Raw genomic sequence first — 19,502 nt, 5'->3', positions numbered from 1 at the left:
GCAGAGTATGAACATAACGGTAAAATTTATAGTGAAGTATGTAGACGACCTGTTCGCGGTGATAAACAAAAAAGATGAAACAACGATAATGAAATTAATGAACGCGTATCACAACAAATTAAAATTTACGATAGAAAAGGAAACTCGTGCAGAGTTACCGTTCCTGGATATGAAGATAATAAGAAATGGAAATACGTTAATAACAAACTGGTACGCGAAACCAACAGCATCGGGAAGAATGATTAATTATAACTCTACGCAACCACACAGCACGAAAATTAATACGGCCAAGAACTTCATCCACAAAGTTCTACTGTTAAGCGATGAACGTTTCAAAGCAGACAACATAAATAAAATACAACAAATTTTAAAACAGAACAATTATCCAATGGCATTAATAAATAATTTAATTCGCGACGTCACCAACGGATCCAAACGACCCCATGAAGAAAAAGCATCAACGACGAAAAAATTTTACAGTGTACCGTACATCCCTAAGCTTACCGACCGCGCATCTTTGGGAAATATCATACTTGACGAAAACTCAACAACAGCATATAAATCAAACAAAACTCTAAACCAAATATTCAGGAAAAAAGGAACAACAACCAAAACAGACAAACTTAAACTAAGCAACGTCGTATACGAAATTACGTGTGATGGAGATCAACAAGAAAAATGCAACAAAAAATATGTGGGAACCACCAGACGCACACTAGGCACTAGGTTGGCTGAGCACGAAGCCGACATAAGAAAAGGGAGACAATCGACAGCACTAGCACAACATATAAAAGAGAGCGGACATGCGGCAAACTTTAAGACAGTAAGAGTACTTGACAGAGAGAAAATAGAGAACAAGCGATACACATTAGAGAGCCTACGGATTCAACAAAGACTTAAAGAGTCGATAAACACCAAAGAAGACAAAGACAACACTAAGCTGCAGTATTCCATTGCAATAACTTGAAAACGACTGTTCTGTGATATTAGTAATAAGTTTAGACTTTATATACTTCCCTCAAAGTGCAATTATTTATATTATTATATTTTCTGTGTCGTGGTGTCCAGTTTTTATAGTAATATAAGTAATTCAACGAAGATGTAAAATTAATCGTAAGTCTAAATGAAAAAACTAAGCAATACAAAACATATACTTTATACAAGAATACTTTAAACAGGAACTTCAATAAACTCTGTCCTGATGAAGTTGGAAAAAATAACCAACGAAACGTCGAGAGAAAAAATGAAAACGATTTGTTTTATTTAAAAAATCCTCAACCTGACCAAAAAAGCCCATCAACAAAACAAAAAAACATTAAATATACTTTTGTTGAACCTTTTTTCTAAAGCAAGCTAAAAGTAACAGCTGATAACTGACAGAAGAAAGAATGCAATTACAGAGTCACAAGCTGTGAAAAAATTTCTCAACGCCGACTATATGAAAAATCCGCAATTACTTTTTGGGCAACCCAATATAACAAAAAATCCTGTAATTTCGACAGTGCGAAAACAATTCTATGCACTCATAGGGGTATTGAGCCACAGACGAGTTAGTTGAAAGTTATAAAAACAAAGGGTAAACAATTAAAAACTTTCTAAGTTCGGCCAGGTCGAATCTTGGAAACCCACCACCAGTTGTTGGAAGCCGTAACAGAACACTACGTACAAATTTCCTCATCGGATAAAAATTCAGGCTTCCCGGGGCTTGGGATGTGACAAATGTGTACTTAACGTATAAACTTCTGCCAAATCAGGCAAAAATAAAAGTTTATAGGGACTGCAATAGACTAAACGAGTGATCGGTTTTGGAAATCGGACCACAAACCGTCACATCTTGGTTTGTGGTCCCCAACAAATTTTCGAAATATCAAATTGACCAAAATTTGCGACACGATCACACCTCAGCTCTAGCCATTGCAAATTTCAAAGAGATAACTCTAACCGTTCTCACACGGCACATTTTTTAACTAGTTTTTTTTTTTTTTGGTTCCATCCCACTGTGCAGTGGTGGAAATTCTGAATGCTGACTATGGTCCGTTTTCTACAGATAAATCTTCACCACGATAAGGCCTTTAAGATTCTTCTGATGACAGAGGAATTTGACTTTTCTCTTCTCCAGGAACCCTATGCAGATGGGTCACAAAGTTAGACTGGGCTCAAAGTGTGCGCCAGCGGGGAGGCACGGAACTCAAAAAGTTCTTCGACAGCAGCAGTAAGTGCAGCATCTAAGGAAAAATCGTCCACACCACAAGTGTCTAGTCTCCTGAGGAAGAGTGCTTCCACAGCTTTCCCACCTGCACCTGGATGCGTACGGAAGCTCATCATGACAAGTTCTAACGAATCTTGTGAGGATGAACTCCTAATGGAATCAGAAGACGAAACTCACACAACCGTGGTTGAAGTTCTGAATCCTGAGTATGCTCCGGTTTCTACAGATAAATCTCCACCATTGTAAGGCCGGCACTAAAGGTCCTCCTGATGGCAAGGGGATTTAAGGTGGTTCTTATCACGGAACCATGGGTGGGTGGAGGAATGGTTCGCGGACTAAGAATTCCTGGGTTTAAACTACTCAAGGATATGGGAAATGGGAGACACAGAGCCTATATTCTTGCAAAGAGTAGTCTGCGGGTTTTTCTTCTTCCGTCGCTAAGCACTGAAGATTTAGTAGAAGCCAGCCTTGAAACAAGTCTCATTACTGGCTGGCTTCCCTATATATGGCACACGATTCGGGGATGTTGCCTTCAAACCTTAAGTCGCTGGTTGAAGCCTGGTTCTATAGAGAAAAAAAGCCTCATTGTAGGAAGTGATGCTAATGCACATCACCGGATATGGGGAAGTTCGGATGTCAACGAAAGGAGTGAGCTGCTTATTGAATATTTTTTAAGTTGCAACAATCTGGAGATTGTCACGAGGAACCGGCAGGAGATACTAGATATTACCTTTGTATCGGAAGATATAATTGGAAGAATATGCGACTGGGAAGTGTTGGATGACCACAGCTTCTCTGGTCATCGTTATATTAATTTCAACCTTGGAGAAAATACTGCAGTAGTGGTCCCTCGTCTAAACAGAAGAAAGGTAGATTGGGATAAATTTCGGCACAAATTCTGCACGTCTATTCCTTCTAGACCAGAAAAGAAAGTGGAAAGCGTAGGATATAGACATAGTGGAGGCCACCGTAGCGCAGAGGTTAGCATGTCCGCCTATGACGCTGAACGCCTGGGTTCGAATCCTGGCGAGACCATCAGAAAAAATTTTCAGCGGTGGTTTTCCCCTCCTAATGCTGGCAACATTTGTGAGGTACTATGCCATGTAAAACTTTTCTCCAAAGAGGTGTCGCACTGCGTCACGCCGTTCGGACTCGGCTATAAAAAGGAGGACCCCTTATCATTGAGCTTAAACTTGAATCGGACTGCATTCATTGATATGTGAGAAGTTTGCCCCTGTTCCTAAGTGGAATGTTCATGGGCAAAATTTGCATTTTGGTCAAGCGAATCACAAGGCCCTGAATGACTCGCTTGTGTTAGCATGCCCTAGTGCCAAGCCAAGGGGCAAACAGCGACCGCCATAGTGGACCCCAGAGCTCGTTGGTCCAAGGAAGGACTGCTGAAAACTCTTCGACAGAGCAAAAGCCACAAGAGCACCATACGATTGGGACATCTATAGGGCTGAGCTAAGAAACTATAAGGGCGAGCTGAGAAAGGCTCAGAACAAATCCTAGGTAGAATTCTGTAGCTGCGTGGAGGCCTCTAGGCTAAGGAAGATTCTGTCCTCAAGACCAATTACGGTGGGGTATATTCAGAAGTCAGAGAATATATGGACAATGTACAGTGAGGAAACACTAGAACTACTCGTTGATACACATTTCCCGGGAAATTCTCCAATGGACAACGTGGCGCCAGAAGAGGTTGTCACTGGTATACATTCGTCGAAGGCTATTAGGGAAAGTGTGTCTGAGGCGAAAATGCAATGGCCGATAAGAAGTTTCGACTCCTTTAAGTCGCCAAGCCCTGATGATGTATTACCGGTTGAATTACAAGCTGTGTCTGATAGACTGGTTCCATGGCTTAGGGAGATATACTCAGAATGTGGGATGGAGGGATACGAAGGTCATTTTCATTCCGAAAGCACTGGTAGCCAGAATTAATAAGTCTCATTACCGACTATTTTATTTTGTATAAATTTTTAGCAGAATCCATGGCGCTGGGTTCCCAAGATTCGGCCCGACCGAACTTAGCACGCTTTTACTTGTTTAGTATTTAGAGCGCACAACAAGCCCATTACGGGCATAGGTGTACGTCCATAGTGGCATGAAGCGGATTAATATCCGCAGCCAAACTAACCTAACCTAAGAGCGTTAACTTCATTTCTCATTTTTTTTTTTTTTTTTGGCTCAATGGGTTCGTCAATAAGCAAAATATGCGTTATTGGAGAAAATCAGGAGGAAATCCCCAATGTGCCTCACAAATCAACATTTCATACACAAAAACTAACTGCTTGGTGCGGTTTGCATGCCGGCGGCAACTATGGGCCATACTTCTTCGTCGACGAAGTCAATTGTTACGTTACCGTGTATGGACAATGCTTCACCATGTTCCCTGATTATTTTTGGCTTGAATTGGAAAATATGGGCCAGAACGGCATGTGGTTTCAATAGGACAGTGCCACGAGCCACATGTCACACATTACAACGGATTTATAGGAGAGTCGCGTTATCTATCGATTTGACGCCTTTAGGCAATTCTTTTTGGTCTATGCCAACAAGCCGACGGTGTTACCTCAGCCCATCATTGAACGCGAAAATGCGACCTTTTTCGGCTGAAATGTTTGGCCATGTCATCTAGAATTGGATCCAACGTATTGACAGATGCAAACGTGCCATTATGAGGTGAAGGGCGCCATATGAACAAAGTCGAATTTCATTCATAAATGTTTTGATTGTACTTCAAGCCGATAATCATGCAAATGCAAATTTGCCCATGAACTTTCCATTAAAGAACAGGGACAAACTGCTCATATATCAATGAGTGCTGTCCGCTGGGGCCACCGTAGCGCAGAGGTTAGCATGTCCGCCTATGACGCTGAACGCCTGGGTTCGAATCCTGGCGAGACCATGAGAAAAAATTGTCAATTGTGGTTTTCCCCTACTAATGCTGGCAACATTTGTGAGGTACTATGCCATGTAAAACTTCTCTCTAAAGAGGTGTCGCAATGCGGCATGCCGTTCGGACTCGACTATAAAAAAGGAGGCCCCTTATCATTGAGCTTAAAACTTGAATCGGACTGCACTCATTGATATGTGAGAAGTTTGCCCCTGTTCCTTAGTGGAATGTTCAAGCGCTTTTTTTTTTTTTTTGTCCGCTTCAAGTTTAATCGCAATAATAAGGAGATCCCTTTTTTTATAGCCGAGACCGAATGGCGTGCCGCAGTGCGACACCGCTTTGGGGAGAAGTTTTTATATGTCTTCTATGCATGGCATAGTACCCCATGGATGAAGCCAGCATCAGGAGGGGATTGCCACCGCTGAATTTTTATTTTCTGATGTTCTCGCCAGGATTCGATCCGAGGCGTTCAACGTCATAGGCGGACATGCTAACCTTTGCGCTACAGTGGCCTCTTATTTTAAAGATTTTAAATAGCTTCTGGACCGAACCGGTCAAAGTTTTGATATAGCAGCCATATAAACCGATCTTGGATCTTGACTTCTTGAGCCTCTAGAGGGCGCAATTCTTATCCGATTTGGCTGAAATTTTGCGTGATGTGTTTTGTTGAGATTTCCAACAACTGTACTAAGTATGGTGGAAATCGGTCTATAACCTGATATAGCTGTCATATAAAACGATCTCGGGTCTTGAATTCTAGAGCCTCTAGAGGGCGTAATTTGGCATGAAGTGTTTTGTTAAGGTTTCCAACAACTGTACTAAGTATGCTTAAAATCGGTTCATAACCTGATATAGCTGTCATATAAACCGATCTGGGATCTTGACTTCTTGAGCCTCTAGAAGGCATAATTACTAGCCAATTTGGCAGAAATTTTGAACAACGGCTTCTCCCATAACCTCCAACGTATGTGTAAAATACTGTCCGAATCGGTCTATAGCCTGATGCAGCTTCCATATCAACCGATCGTTCTATTTTACTTCTTGACCCTCTAAAGGGCGTAATTCTTATCCGATTTGGTTGAAATTTGGCACGAAGTGTTTTGTTGATATATTTTCAACAATTGTACTTAGTTTGGTGGAAATCGGTCTATAACCTGATATAGCTGTCATATAAACCGATGTGGGATCTGGGGTCTCTAGAGGGCGCAATTATTATCCGATTTTTGAACAACGGCTTACGTACGTATGAAATGCGGTCCGAAGCGGTCTATAGCCTGAAACAGCACAACCGAGGTACCGAGAAAATAATTCGACAAATTTGATCCGTGGTGGAGGGTATAAAAGATTCGGCCCGGCCGAACTTTGCACTCTTTTACTTGTAGACTTAAAGAAGTCTACCGCTTTGTTTTCGTTGGCTAGAAGAGACTTCTTAGTCATTGTGTTCGTTGTGGCAGGTCACTGTGTGATCGGTAAATACTGAACTGAATGTTGTAAGTAACGATTTCTGAAGAAGCTGTGAGGATGTGGAAGAAGAGGTTATTGTCTGAATTAGGGAATGTGAAAATTCGCAAGCTTTTGGGCTTTTTAAAACGATCTGAATGGTTCAACGGAAGGAACTAGAAAGCAACTTCCTTCACCTGTTCCTGTGGTAACACAATGGACGACAACGTCTAAGTGAGTTTGATGGCACACTGCCACTAAACCTAAGCTTACCTAAGCCAACTTGGCCTAAGATGGACAAGGGCACCCAGTAGCCGAGAGTGTAGAGTGCTTGGATCATCTTTCGATTTAATGTCTGAAGAGTTTAAGAATACAATGTTTTTTTTTTTCAAAATTTAGGAAAATTTTGAATGGGGACTTTAGTTGAGACCCCTGGTAATGCGTTTTTATACCCACCACCGAAGGATGGGGGTATATTCATTTTGTCATTCCGTTTGCAACACATCGAAATATCCATTTCCGGCCCTATAAAGTATATATATTCTTGATCAGCGTAAAAATCTAAGACGATCTAGACATGTCCGTCCGTCTGTCCGTCTATCTGTTGAAATCACGCTACAGTCTTTAAAAATAGAGATATTGAGCTGAAATTTTGCAGAGATTCTTTTTTTGTTCATAAGCAAGTTAAGTTCGAAGATGGGCTATATCGGACTATATCTTGATATAGCCCCCATATAGACCTATCCGCCGATTTAGGGTCTTAGGCCCATAAAAGCCACATTTATTATCCGATTTTGTTGAAATTTGGGGCAGTGAGTTGTGTTAGGCCCTTCGACATCCTTCGTCAATTTGGCTCAGATCGGTTCAGATTTGGATATAGCTGCCATATAGACCGATCCTCCGATTTAGGGTCTAAGGCCCATAAAAGCCACATTTATTATCTGATTTCGCTGAAATTTGGAACACTGAGTTGTCTTAGGCCCTTCGACTTCCTTCGTTCAATTGGCCCAGATCGGTTCAGATTTGGATATAGCTGCCATATAGACCGATCCTCCGGTTAAGGGTCTTAGGCCCACAAAAGCCACATTTATTATCCGATTTTGATAAAATTCGGGGCAGTGAATTGTATAAGGCCCATCGACATCCTTCGTTAATTTGGCTCAGATCGGTCCAGATTTGGATATAGCTGCCATATAGATCGATCCTCCGATTTATGGTGTAAGGCCCATAAAAGCCACATTCATTATCCGATTTTGCTGAAATTTGGGACGGTGAGTTGTGTTAGGCCCTTTGACATATTTCTTTAATTTGGTCCAGATCGGTTCAGATTTGGATATAGCTGCCATATAGACCGATTTCTTGATTTATGGTTTTGGGCCCATAAAATGCTCATTTATTGTCCGATGTCGCCGAAATTTGGAACAGTGAGTTAAGTTAAGCCCCTTGACATACTTCTTGAATATCGCACAGATCGGTCCAGATTTAGATATAGCTGCCTTATAAACCGATATCTAAGTTTTGGGGCCATAAAAAACGCGTTTATTGTCCGATGTCGCTGAAATTTGAAACAGTGAGTTTGGTTAGGCTCTTCGACGTCCTTCTTCAATTTTGCCCAGATCGGTCCAGATTTGCATATAGGTGCCATATAGACCGATCTCTCGATTTAAGGTTTAGGGCCCATAAAAGAGGCATTTATTGTCCGATTTCGCCGAAATTTGGGACAGTGCTTTGTGTTAGGCTTTTCGACATGTTTATGCAACTTGGCCCAAATCAGTCCTGATTTGGATATAGCTGCCATGTAGACCGATATCTCGATTTAAAGTCTTGGACCCATCAAAGGCGCATTTAGAATACGATTTCACTGAAATTTGACACAGTGACTTATGTTCGGCTTTTCGACATCCGTGTCGTATATAGTTCAGATCGGTATGAGGTATATGAGTATAAGGTATGAAATTTTCACCGAATTTTAATGAAAGGTGGTTTACATATATACCCGAGGTGGTGGGTATCCAAAGTTCGGCCCGGCCGAACTTAACGCCTTTTTACTTGTTTTAGTTTCTATTTAAGCAAAGAAATCATTCAGATAACAAGATTGGGCACTACCAAACTTCACTTCACTTTTATTTTTGAAGATTACATCATTTGAATACTTACCGTATCATAATGAGTCCTTTGATGCTTTGCTCGATCCGAACTATTGCTGAAGGCTTTCAAACATCCTTTATATTGGCAGCCGTAGGGACGTTCTCCAGTATGGGAACGTTGATGAATTTTTAAATTTTCCAAACGAGAGAAGGCCTTATTACAGCTGGGAAACTAAAAGAAAAGAAAAATAAATTGTAATTTTTTTTGGGCAAACATAACTAATAAGTAAAAAAAAAATTAATTTTCCAAAATGACATACTTTCTGTGTCATTGTAATACATGTATGTGCCTATCAACATAATTGCTGTTCTTCATAAGGCATACAACTTTATGAAAAATTTACCCAAATTTTAAATGAATCCTTAATACAACATCACGTCCTCACCAATACATGCCTTCATTTGGAAATGATGAAAAATACTTGTGGGACAAGAGAAAAATTTCAAGTAATATAAATAAAATTTTTGTGTAATCAAACAAAAAGAGGTAAATGTTTTCATTGCCCATATGAAAAGAGAAAATAAAACAAAAAAGAACAACCAACATGTTGTCTATCCAAGGCATAAAATTATTTCCATCAACATTTACTTAAAAAAGAGGACGAAAAAAAAAACCATATGAAAAACCCCCAAACAACATTACCAGTAAAAGTTTCATGTTTTCTGATTTTTTTTTTTATTTAATGAAAATGAAACAAATTCAAATGAAATGTTATTGAAAGGCAGCTGCTGTGCTTCTATAAGGATATATGATATTATTATGCTCACATATGTTGTTGCACAAAAAATATTTTTGTATACCATACATGGAGGATATGGCTGCGGAGACTCATCAGCCTGATGGTGAGCAAGACAGGACTATGCGAAGAGCACTGTTGCTGATGATGATGAGGATGAGGATGACTATAATGCTGCACATGTTTTTAAGCATTTCCACGTAGCAAAGAACCCATGGCATAGTTGAGAATCTATTTTGTTTACATTATGCAGATCAACAGATATACTAATAGCAGAAAAAAAACAGACTCAGCTCATTACTGAGGACCATGCCACTTGTTTTCCAGCTGCAGAGAGTTTTTCACATATCAAATAACACATTATGTTGGACGGGAGGCAAACTATTGCTTTGATAAATTATTCCACATTAAAAACAGCTAAAACTGAATAATTAATAGTCAGTACATATATAAATATTTTCCTGTTTTTTACTCTTCGCTCATTTGAGTAACTAACAGTTGTAATAACAATTAATTACCATATGGCTTGCCGCTAAGCATAAGTTATTTAGTTTTAGCAAATAAGTTTCCTCTATCACCATATTGCTATGAATTTTTCCTAATTTGAATATGTATTCATATAATAAAGCTTGAAAATGGTTACAAAAATATGGGTTGCCCAAAAAGTAATTGCGGATTTTTCATATAGTCGGCGTTGACAAATTTTTTCAACGGCTTGTGACTCTGTATTTGCATTCTTTCTTCTGTCAGTTATCAGCTGTTACTTTTAGTTTGCTTTAGAAAAAAACGTGTAAAAAAAGTATATTTGATTAAAGTTCATTCTAAGTCTTATTAAAAATGCATTTACTTTCTTTTAAAAAATCCGCAATTACTTTTTGGGCAACCCAATAAGAATTTCAAATCGCAGAAAATTTGGCTGCAGAAAATTCGGCTGTGTCGAACTTTGGAGACCGCCCCCCCCCCCCCCCCCCACAATAGATGTACTAATTACCCTTTAAACCCTACACCACCACTATGCTACAGGGTATTATAGATTTGTGCATTTGTTTACAACGCTAAGAAGAAGAAGAGCTAGACCCATTGATAAGCATACCGAGCAACTCTTCAATCACTTTCTGATTCGATTTAGCCATGTCCGTCTGTCCGTCCATGAGTCCATATATTCTTGTAATCAAAATGCAGGTGGTAATTGTTGTCCAATCATCACGAAATTTTGCACATAACACTTTTTTGGCCCAGGGACTTACAATATTGATTTTGATAAAAATCGGTTCAGTTTAAGATATAGCTCCCATATATATGCAACGCCCGATTTGCACTTAAATTGCCGTAGTAAGGACAATTTTCAACCGATCTGCACAAAATTTGGCACAGACTGTTTTGTTACTGATTTTAACATACCCGCAAGATTTCATCAAAATCGGTTCAGTTTAAGATATAGCTCCCATATATATGTATCGCCCGATTTGCACTTAAATGGCCATATTAGCTAAAATTTTCAACCGATCTGCACAAAATTGGGCACAGACTGTTTTTTTTTCCGATTTTAACATATCGGCAAGATTTCATCAAAATCGGTTCAGTTTAAGATATAGCTCCCATGTATATGTATCGCCCGATTTGCACTTAAATGGCCATAGTAGCTAAAATTTTCAACCGATCTGCACAAAATTTGGCACGAATTGTATTGTTACTGATCTTAGCATATGTGCAAGATTTCATCAAAATCGGTTCAGTTTAAGATATAGCTCCCATGTATATGTATCGCCGGATTTGCACCTAAATGGCCGTAGTAGCTAAAAATTTCAACCAAACTGCACAAAATTTGGCACGGTCTGTTTTGTTATTGATCTTAACATATTTGCAAAATTTCATCAAAATCGTTTCAGATTTAGATATAGCTCCCATATATATGTATCGCCCGATTTGCACTTAAATGACCGTGCACGAAATTTGGCACAGACTGTTTTGTTACTGATCCTAACATATTTGCAAAATTTCATCAAAATCGGTTCAGATTAAGATATAGCTCCCATATATATATATCACCCGATTTCCACCTAAATGGCCCTAGTAACTAAAATTTTCCACCGATGTGCACAAATTTAGGTATGCATTGTTTTGTTACTGATTTTAATATATCTGCAAATTTTTATCCAAATCGGTTCAGATTTAGATATAGCTGCCATTTATATGTATCGTCCGATTTGCACTTAAATGGCCTATTATTTTAACTCTATTTGATTTTCAAATTTGCCCCAATCTGGATCATAATTGTTTCAGGTGTCGAGAAACCTTATACAAGTCACAGTTTTAAAATTCTCGATCCATTTATAAAAACAAGTAAAAAGGCGTTTAGTTCGGCCGGGCCGAACTTTGGATACCACCACCACCACCTCGGGTATATATATAAACCACCTTTCGCCATAATCCCGGAAAAAAATGCATAATTTATAGCCCCATAGTAGCCATATCGATAGATGGTCCAATTTGGAACAATTTGGACACGGACATTGAATGGTCTAATAAGTAAAAGTCAATGCTCAATTTTGTAGAACAAAATATTGGTCTTTTTGGTAGCCATATCCAAATATAGACCGATCTGTACCATATACGAAACGGATGTCGAAAAGCCTAATATAAGTCACTATGTTAAATTTCAGCGAAATCGGATTATAAATGTGCCTTTTATGGGCCCAAAACCATAAATCGAGAAATCGATCTATATGGCAGCTATATCCAAATCTGAACCGATCTGGGCCAAATTGCAGAAAGTTGTCGAAGAGCCTAAAGCAATTCACTGTCACAAATTTCGGCGAAATCGAAAAAATAAATGCGCCTTTTATGGACCCAAAATTTAAAATCGAGAGATCGGTCTATTATGGCAGCTATATCCAAATCTGGACCGATCTGATCCAAATTGTAGAAAGTTGTCGAAGAGCATAACGCAACTCACTGTTCCAAATTTCGGCGAAATCGGACAATTAATGCGCCTTTTATGGTCTCAAAACCTAAAACAGAGATATCGGTCTATATGGCATCTATATCCAAATCTGGACCGATCTGTGCGATATTGCAGAAGTATGTCAAGGGGCTTAACATAACACACTGTCCAAAATTTCGGCGACATCGGACAATAAATGCGCCCTCTTTGGCCCCATTACCTTAAATCGAGAGATCGGTCTATATGGCAGCTATATCCAAATCTAGACCGATCTAAATGAAATTGAAGAAGGATGTCGAAGGGCCTAAGACAACTCACTGTTTCTAATTTCAGCAAAATCGGATAATAAATGTGGCTTTTATGGGCCCAAAACCTCAAATCGAGAGATCGGTCTATATGTGCAGCTATATCCAAATATGGACCGATCTAAGCAAAATTGACGAAGGATGTCGAAGGGCGTAACGCAACTCACTGTACAAAATTTCAGCAAAATCCGATGATAAATGTGTCTTTTATAGGCCTAAGACACTAAATCGGCGGATCGGTCTATATGGGGGCTATATAAAGATATACTCCGATATAGCCCATCTTCGATCTTAATCCTGCTAATGGACAAAAAAAGAATCTGTGCAAAGTTTCAGCTCAATATCTCTATTTTTAAAGACTGTAGCGTAATTTTAACAGTCAGGCGGACGGACATGTCTAGATCGTCTTAGATTTTTAAGGTAGGAAATGGATATATCGTTGTGCTGCAAACGGAATAACGATATGAATACACCCCCATCCTTTGGTGGTGGTTATAAAAACCTCCTGTCGGTTGATATATGCTGTCAAGGTGTAACTGTATGGTCATTTTGAAAACTTGAGCTCAACCCGTAAATAAAGTACCATTTTGTACGTTTCTATACCCTCTACCATAGGATGGGGGTATACTAATTTAGTCATTTTGTTAGTAACTCCTCGAAATATTCGTCTAAGATCCCATAAAATATGTATATTCTTGATCGTCATGACATTTTAAGTCGATCTAGCCATGTCCGTCCGTCTGTCCGTCCGTTCGTCTGTCTATCGAAAGCACGCTAACTTCCGAAGGAGTAAAGCTAGCCACTTGAAATTTTGCACAAATACTTTTTATTAGTGTAGGTCAGTTGGAATTGATCGTGGGTCTTGACTTCTTGAGCCTCTAGAGGGCGCAATTCTCATCCGATTTGATTGAAATTTTGCACAATGTGCTTGGGTATCACTTTCAACAACTATGTTAAGTATGATTCAAATCGGTTGATAATCTGGTATAGCTGTCATATACACCGATCTTGGGTCTTGACTTCTTGATTTCTTGAGCCTCTAGAGGGCGCAATTCATATCCGATTTGACTGAAATTACACACGAAGTGTTTTGTTATGACTTTTAACAACTGTACTAAATATGGTTGAAATCGATCGAAAACCAGATATAGCTGCCATATAAACCGATCAGGAATCTTGACTTCTTGAGCCACTAGAGGGCGCAATTATTTTCCGGTTTGGCTGAAATTTTGCATGAGGTGTTTTGTTATAACTTCTAACAACTGTGCTAAATATGATTGAAATCGATCCATAACCAGATATAGCTGCCATATAAACCGATCAGGAATCTTGACTTATTGAGCCTCCAGAGGCCGTAATTATTCTACGATTTGGCTTCTCCCATGACCTTTAACATACGTGTCAAATACGGTTGGAATCGGTCCATAGCCTGATACAGCTCCCATATAAACCGGTCCCTCTATTATACTTCATGAGCCCTAAAGGGCGCAATTCTTATTCGAATTGGCTGAAATATTACAAAATGACTTCTACTGGGAGGCCGTAATTATTATCCGATTTGGCTTCTCCCATGACCTTTAACAAACGTGTCAAATACGGTTGGAATCGGTCCATAGCCTGATACAGCTCCCATATAAACCGGTCCCTCTATTATACTTCATGAGCTCTAAATGGAGCAATTCTTATTCGAATTGTTTGAAATATTACACAATGACTTCTACTGTGGTCCCCAAGATTCAATTCAATCATGGTCCGAATTGGACCATAGCTTGATATAGCTCTGACAACATAGCAATTCTCTTCTTTTATCCTTTGTTTGCCTAAAAAAGGATATCGAGAAATGAACTCGGCAAATGCGATCTATGGTGGAGGGTATAAAAGATTCGACCCGGCAGAACTTATCACGCTTTTACTTGTTTTAGATGCTGGGTTTCTTTGAAGGAACTTTTTAGAATTGTATTTATTTTGCGTTTCTTGTAAACAATTTATAAAAATATCGACCCGCCCTAATGTATATACTTTACGGGATCAGAAATGGATTTTCCAATGTGTTACATGGAATGACAAAATCCGTCCTCGGTGCTGGCTGTAAAAGAACCCCAAAACCCACATCAAATATCACTAGAATAGAGGTCTTAATGTGATGCACCTTCCATTTAAAACATTATTACAATGTAGCTTCTTGAATCCCTTAAAATCTCATTTGCTTGCTTATAATCCTTATAGGGGTTGAGCTAACTTGGGTAATTTTACAAAATTTTTTAAAATTTTATTTTATAAATAAAACATTATCAAAATGGGATTAAATAAGGATAATTTCGTAAAACTCATTGGCCGTTATAAGATTAATGTTGTTTTTTTTAATGCATACTTTAGGGATATATGTAGTTTTTTTTCGTTGCATACTTTAGGGATTTATGTAGATTTTGAGCAAATAATTGGCAAATAAAAATACTTAATTATGATTAGAATTTCCACGCAAAGATTCTTATTTTCTGTTTTGACTCACTTATAACTTAAGATTTTTTTTCTGTAGTTTTAAATTTCCCTGCATAAAAACATTTGTTCAAAAAACGCCCATAAATAGGCAACAAAAAACGTTAAGTGCTATACGAAAGCATACTTGTTGGCCACATATAGTACACCGTTAAAAAAAAACCAAACTTAATTTATAATCATGACAAAATGTCATCAATTTCCATAGACACCAAATCACCCAAAATCCCAGTAAATTGAATTGGATGCCACTCTCTTTGTGTGAGTATTTTTTTTTGGGGGGAAATTTGTTTTGTTGTGCCACATTTTTCTCTTTTAAACATTGATAAGCTTTTGTTTTTGCAGTTGAAACTTCATCAAATTTCATTGGAATATTTTTTGGCCAAAAAGAAGGGGAAACAAAATAAAATCCATCAATTTTAATTAAATTCAATATGTATATAAATATTAAATGGTCTTCTAGGGAACACCATACAAACATGTATGAGTGTATGTTTGGTTGAAAAAAGAAAAAACAAACAAAATTTTAAATGTATATGACATTTAATAAATATAAACGTAATCATTTTTCGCCATTTAACTAAAAGTTGAATAATTGAATATGGTTTTGTTTTTATAGTTTTGGGAGAGCTATTACTCAAAAAAATGCAATTTGTTGTTCATTCTTTTTTCGGGGGTTTTTTTTATATAAAAAAAAACAAATTTTCTACTTACCGGACATTTATTGGGTTTTTCACCACTATGCACTCGCATGTGTATTAAAAGCTTATAGCGGGCATTGAAGGGCTTATAGCGTCTAGGACAATCCACCCAAAAGCAGGAGAAGTCTTCACCCCTCTTCACATCCACATGTTTCTTTTCTATGTGACAGACAAACTCAGTTTGATTGGGAAATTCCTCATTGCAATCAGTCCATAGGCAGACCATGGGTCCTGTGGGAAAATCCTCCAAGGAGGGCACTATGTCTTGAGATATTTCTATCTGGGCTGCATGCCGTTTTCGGCGATTTTTCACATGCTTGGGTTTCTCCACAAGGAAAACCTCATCATTGTCTTTATCCTCGGGCATAAGGAAAACCTCTTCCTCATTTTCCAATAGCTCGCCATAATCCTCAATATCCTCCTCATCTTCATCCTCATTGGGCTGTTGATGAAATTGACAGTGATTCAGGTTGAGGGAATTGGCTTGCATTTGGCCCACCGCATTGAAGTCATTGAATTCATCCAACTCATCTATGGTCCAGATGACCTTGTGATCCCTATTGGGTTTCTCCAAATTCAGCATATTGCAATTTTCAAAATCCTCAGCCATGGCATTGAAGTTATTCAAATTTGGGTTATAGTGAGTATCGGTCACAGATTCGTTGTGCGAGGGAGGACTGTAGACATGCCCTCTCTGCTGTGGCAGCGATTGAGAATGATTGTCATAGTCATTGTAGGCGAAACTGTTGAGCGGCTCATATTTGGGGGTGCCAAAAGTGGACATCATGGAGGGCAATTTACCTGCTGCCTCCTGTTTAATGCTGGGCTCATAGCTATGCTGCTGAGGCATATACTCATAGCTGGTATTCATTATTTTGGGCGAATCCTGGCTGCGGGTGGGAGCTTCATTTAAATTCAAGGACATCCAAGGATCCAAAGGAGGAGAGGAACAGGGAGATTGTTCCTTCGATTGACAATTGATATCATCATAATTGTAGTACTCTATATCTAGATTATAGCCCACACTGGGAAAATCCTGCATAACAGTTGTGGCTAATTGTGTAGCACACTCCGCCTGCTGTTGAGCATAAGAAGTTGAAGTGGCACAAAATTGGTAATCATTGGCTTGTTGTGTTTGTTGTTGGTTTTGTTGCTGGCTGCTGGGGGTAAAGGGCATATAGCTGGCAGCATAAGGTGTATAAGGGGTCTGTGGGGTGTAAGGGGTATGAGGCATCATCATCAGAGAGTTAGCCTCATGGGGGCCTTCCTCGAATTGGCAAGTCTCCGTTAAACGGGCTATATCCTCAGGCTCAAAACGGAAAACATCCTCCCTATTGCCCAAAGTCTGCTGCTGTTGTAGTGGCTGCTGCTGCTGGGAGTATTGAGACATATTGACACATTTTTCATCCTCGAAACCCCTCATCATATTATCCTCAGCATTGTTGGCTTGTGTTGCACCAAAATGCATATCGCCACCACTGCCATAAATTGAGGTGGGAGTCTCCGCATTGCCAAATGTCAGTTGTGAAAAGTCGGGAAAATGCACATCAGCCGAAGCAAAATCGCCATAATTGCAGGCATTGCTTAAAGCTTTCAGATTGCACATGGAAGCACGAAAATGCTCCCCCTGTCCACGAGAGCCATTCAATGTGTGAGGGGGTGACATTAAATTGCAAGAGCCCACAGCAGCAGTTATGCTGGTGATGTGGCCATTGTTGCCTGGAGAGTTGGCCGATTTCAGTGGCCTGTAATTAGTGTCGTGCTCTTCCTCCTCCACCGCTGTTGATGGCTCAATGTTGATACCGCCACCAGCTAAACCTGGTGTGTAGGGTGGGGTAGAGGGTGCATTGGGGTGTAGATCATGGAACATTTTAAAAGATTTCATCGTGGGAATGCTTAAATTGGGGTTACTGATTTTCAGAGAGGAAGACATGGTTTGAATTTTTTTCTTTTCTTTTTTTTAAAAAAAACAATCACTTCATATTTCTTTTTTTCCACACCATATGTGGGTGGTTCAATTAATCAAATAAAACTGTCTACAACTACCACGCGTTTAATGTCATTTGGTCACACTTTTTATTTTCATAAAATTTGCTCACTTTTCACTCTTCTGCTGCTGCTGCTGCCACTGCTGCTACTGGTGGTGTGAATGTGGTTTGATTTTATTTTGGCACATTTGCCAAGTTTTCATTTTTTTGCTTGGTAATTTTTCTTGGGAAAACCCCACACAGAAAAACGTTTTTGTCTACTACAACCGGCAACGGGTGTTTTGAAATTACACAAAAAAAAACATTTTTTTTTTCTTTTCTAAGTTTTCACGCCTCTACTTTGTGTTTATATTTTTTTGAAAATTTTTTCTTGTTTTTTTTCTCTAAAACAGTCTGGTGTTGTCAGTTTTTATTTATTTTTTTTTTTATTCTTAAAATCTCTGATGATCTTGATCGCACCACGTTTCGTTTTAGAATAAACCATTAAACTATGAGATGCTCATTATTTAAACACACGTCTAAGGATCTTCTTTCATTCAGCAACGTCAAGCTGAACGTAAACGGCATCGCCAATGCTGCTGCTACAGCAACATGGATCTTTAAGAAAACTCAAATTCAAGCGATCTTATAGGACAAATTGATTGCTCTGCCACTGAATTTTCCTCTAGCCATAGCCATAGCAGCATACCCCTCGCCCTTGACTTGTGTGTGCGTTTATGTCACTGGCAGCGGGCGGGCGACATACTACGTCCCTCGACACACGAGACGAACAAACGCACAGATTAGTTTCCTGTAGCAGTGTTACTAGTTGTGCTTGTAGGTGCCGCTGCCGCTGCTGCTGCTGCTGTGGATGCCGATGTTGATGATGGGCTTATGCTGCATATTGCATTGCTGCCAACTGCATTGAGTTTGCTTGCCTGTACAGTTTATGTATTTTCCCTTTTTCTTGTAGAATAAATGCTGTGAGGTTTTTTTCATATTCTTGGACCTTTTAAAAGTAAAAATTTACATGTGTTCCCTTTGGTTGGAGTTTTTTTTTTTGGTTCTTTCGCTTGAAATATTCTTTCTTATTGGCTGAGTTGGGGTTTTTTTTTTGTTCCTGTCAAAGTTGTTGTTTTTTTTGTTCTCTAATTGTTTTTGTTCAAACAATTTTTATACCCTCCACCCTAGGATGGGGTTATACTAATTTCGTCATTCTGTTTGTAACACCCCGAAAAATGAGTCCAAGACCCCATAGAGTATATATATTCTTGATCGTCATGACATTTCAAGTCGATCTAGCCATGTCCGTCCGTCCGTCTGTCTGTTGAAAGCACGCTAACTTTCGATGGAGTAAAGCTAGCCGCTTGAAATTGTGCACAAATACTTTTTATTCGTGCAGGTCGGTTGGGATTGTAAATGGGCCAAATCGGTCCATGTTTTGATATAGCTGCCATATAAACCGATCTTGGGTCTTAACTTCTTGAGCCTCTAGAGGGCGCAATTCTTATCCGATTGGAATGACCGGACCATATCTTGATATCGCTCTAATAGCAGATCAAATCCTTCCTTTTTCCTTTTTAAAACCTCCACCATAGGATAGGCGTATACTAATTTCGTCATTCTGTTTGTAACACCTCGAAATATGCGTCCGAGACCCCAT

General features: G+C 39.1%; 1 protein-coding gene across 1 annotated transcript in view; it reads right to left on the bottom strand.

Annotated features, from left to right (window-relative positions):
• LOC106082612 (uncharacterized) overlaps positions 1–18,182 on the bottom strand; it is a 29,320-nt gene extending 11,138 nt beyond the window's left edge. The window contains exons 1-2 of the mRNA XM_013245231.2: positions 15,886–18,182; positions 8,700–8,861 (exon numbers count right to left, since the gene is read on the bottom strand). Coding sequence (XP_013100685.2) covers positions 8,700–8,861; positions 15,886–17,805 — 2,082 coding nt within the window. The 5' untranslated portion in view covers positions 17,806–18,182. The remainder of the gene's footprint in view (positions 1–8,699; positions 8,862–15,885) is intronic.
• Between the last annotated feature and the right edge of the window lie 1,320 nt (positions 18,183–19,502).

Source organism: Stomoxys calcitrans, chromosome 2 (genome assembly GCF_963082655.1).
Source record: "Stomoxys calcitrans chromosome 2, idStoCalc2.1, whole genome shotgun sequence".
NCBI classification, from domain to species: domain Eukaryota; kingdom Metazoa; phylum Arthropoda; class Insecta; order Diptera; family Muscidae; genus Stomoxys; species Stomoxys calcitrans.
The sequence above is the reverse complement of the archived record's forward strand: the minus strand, read 5'-3'. Positions and strand labels throughout refer to the sequence as shown.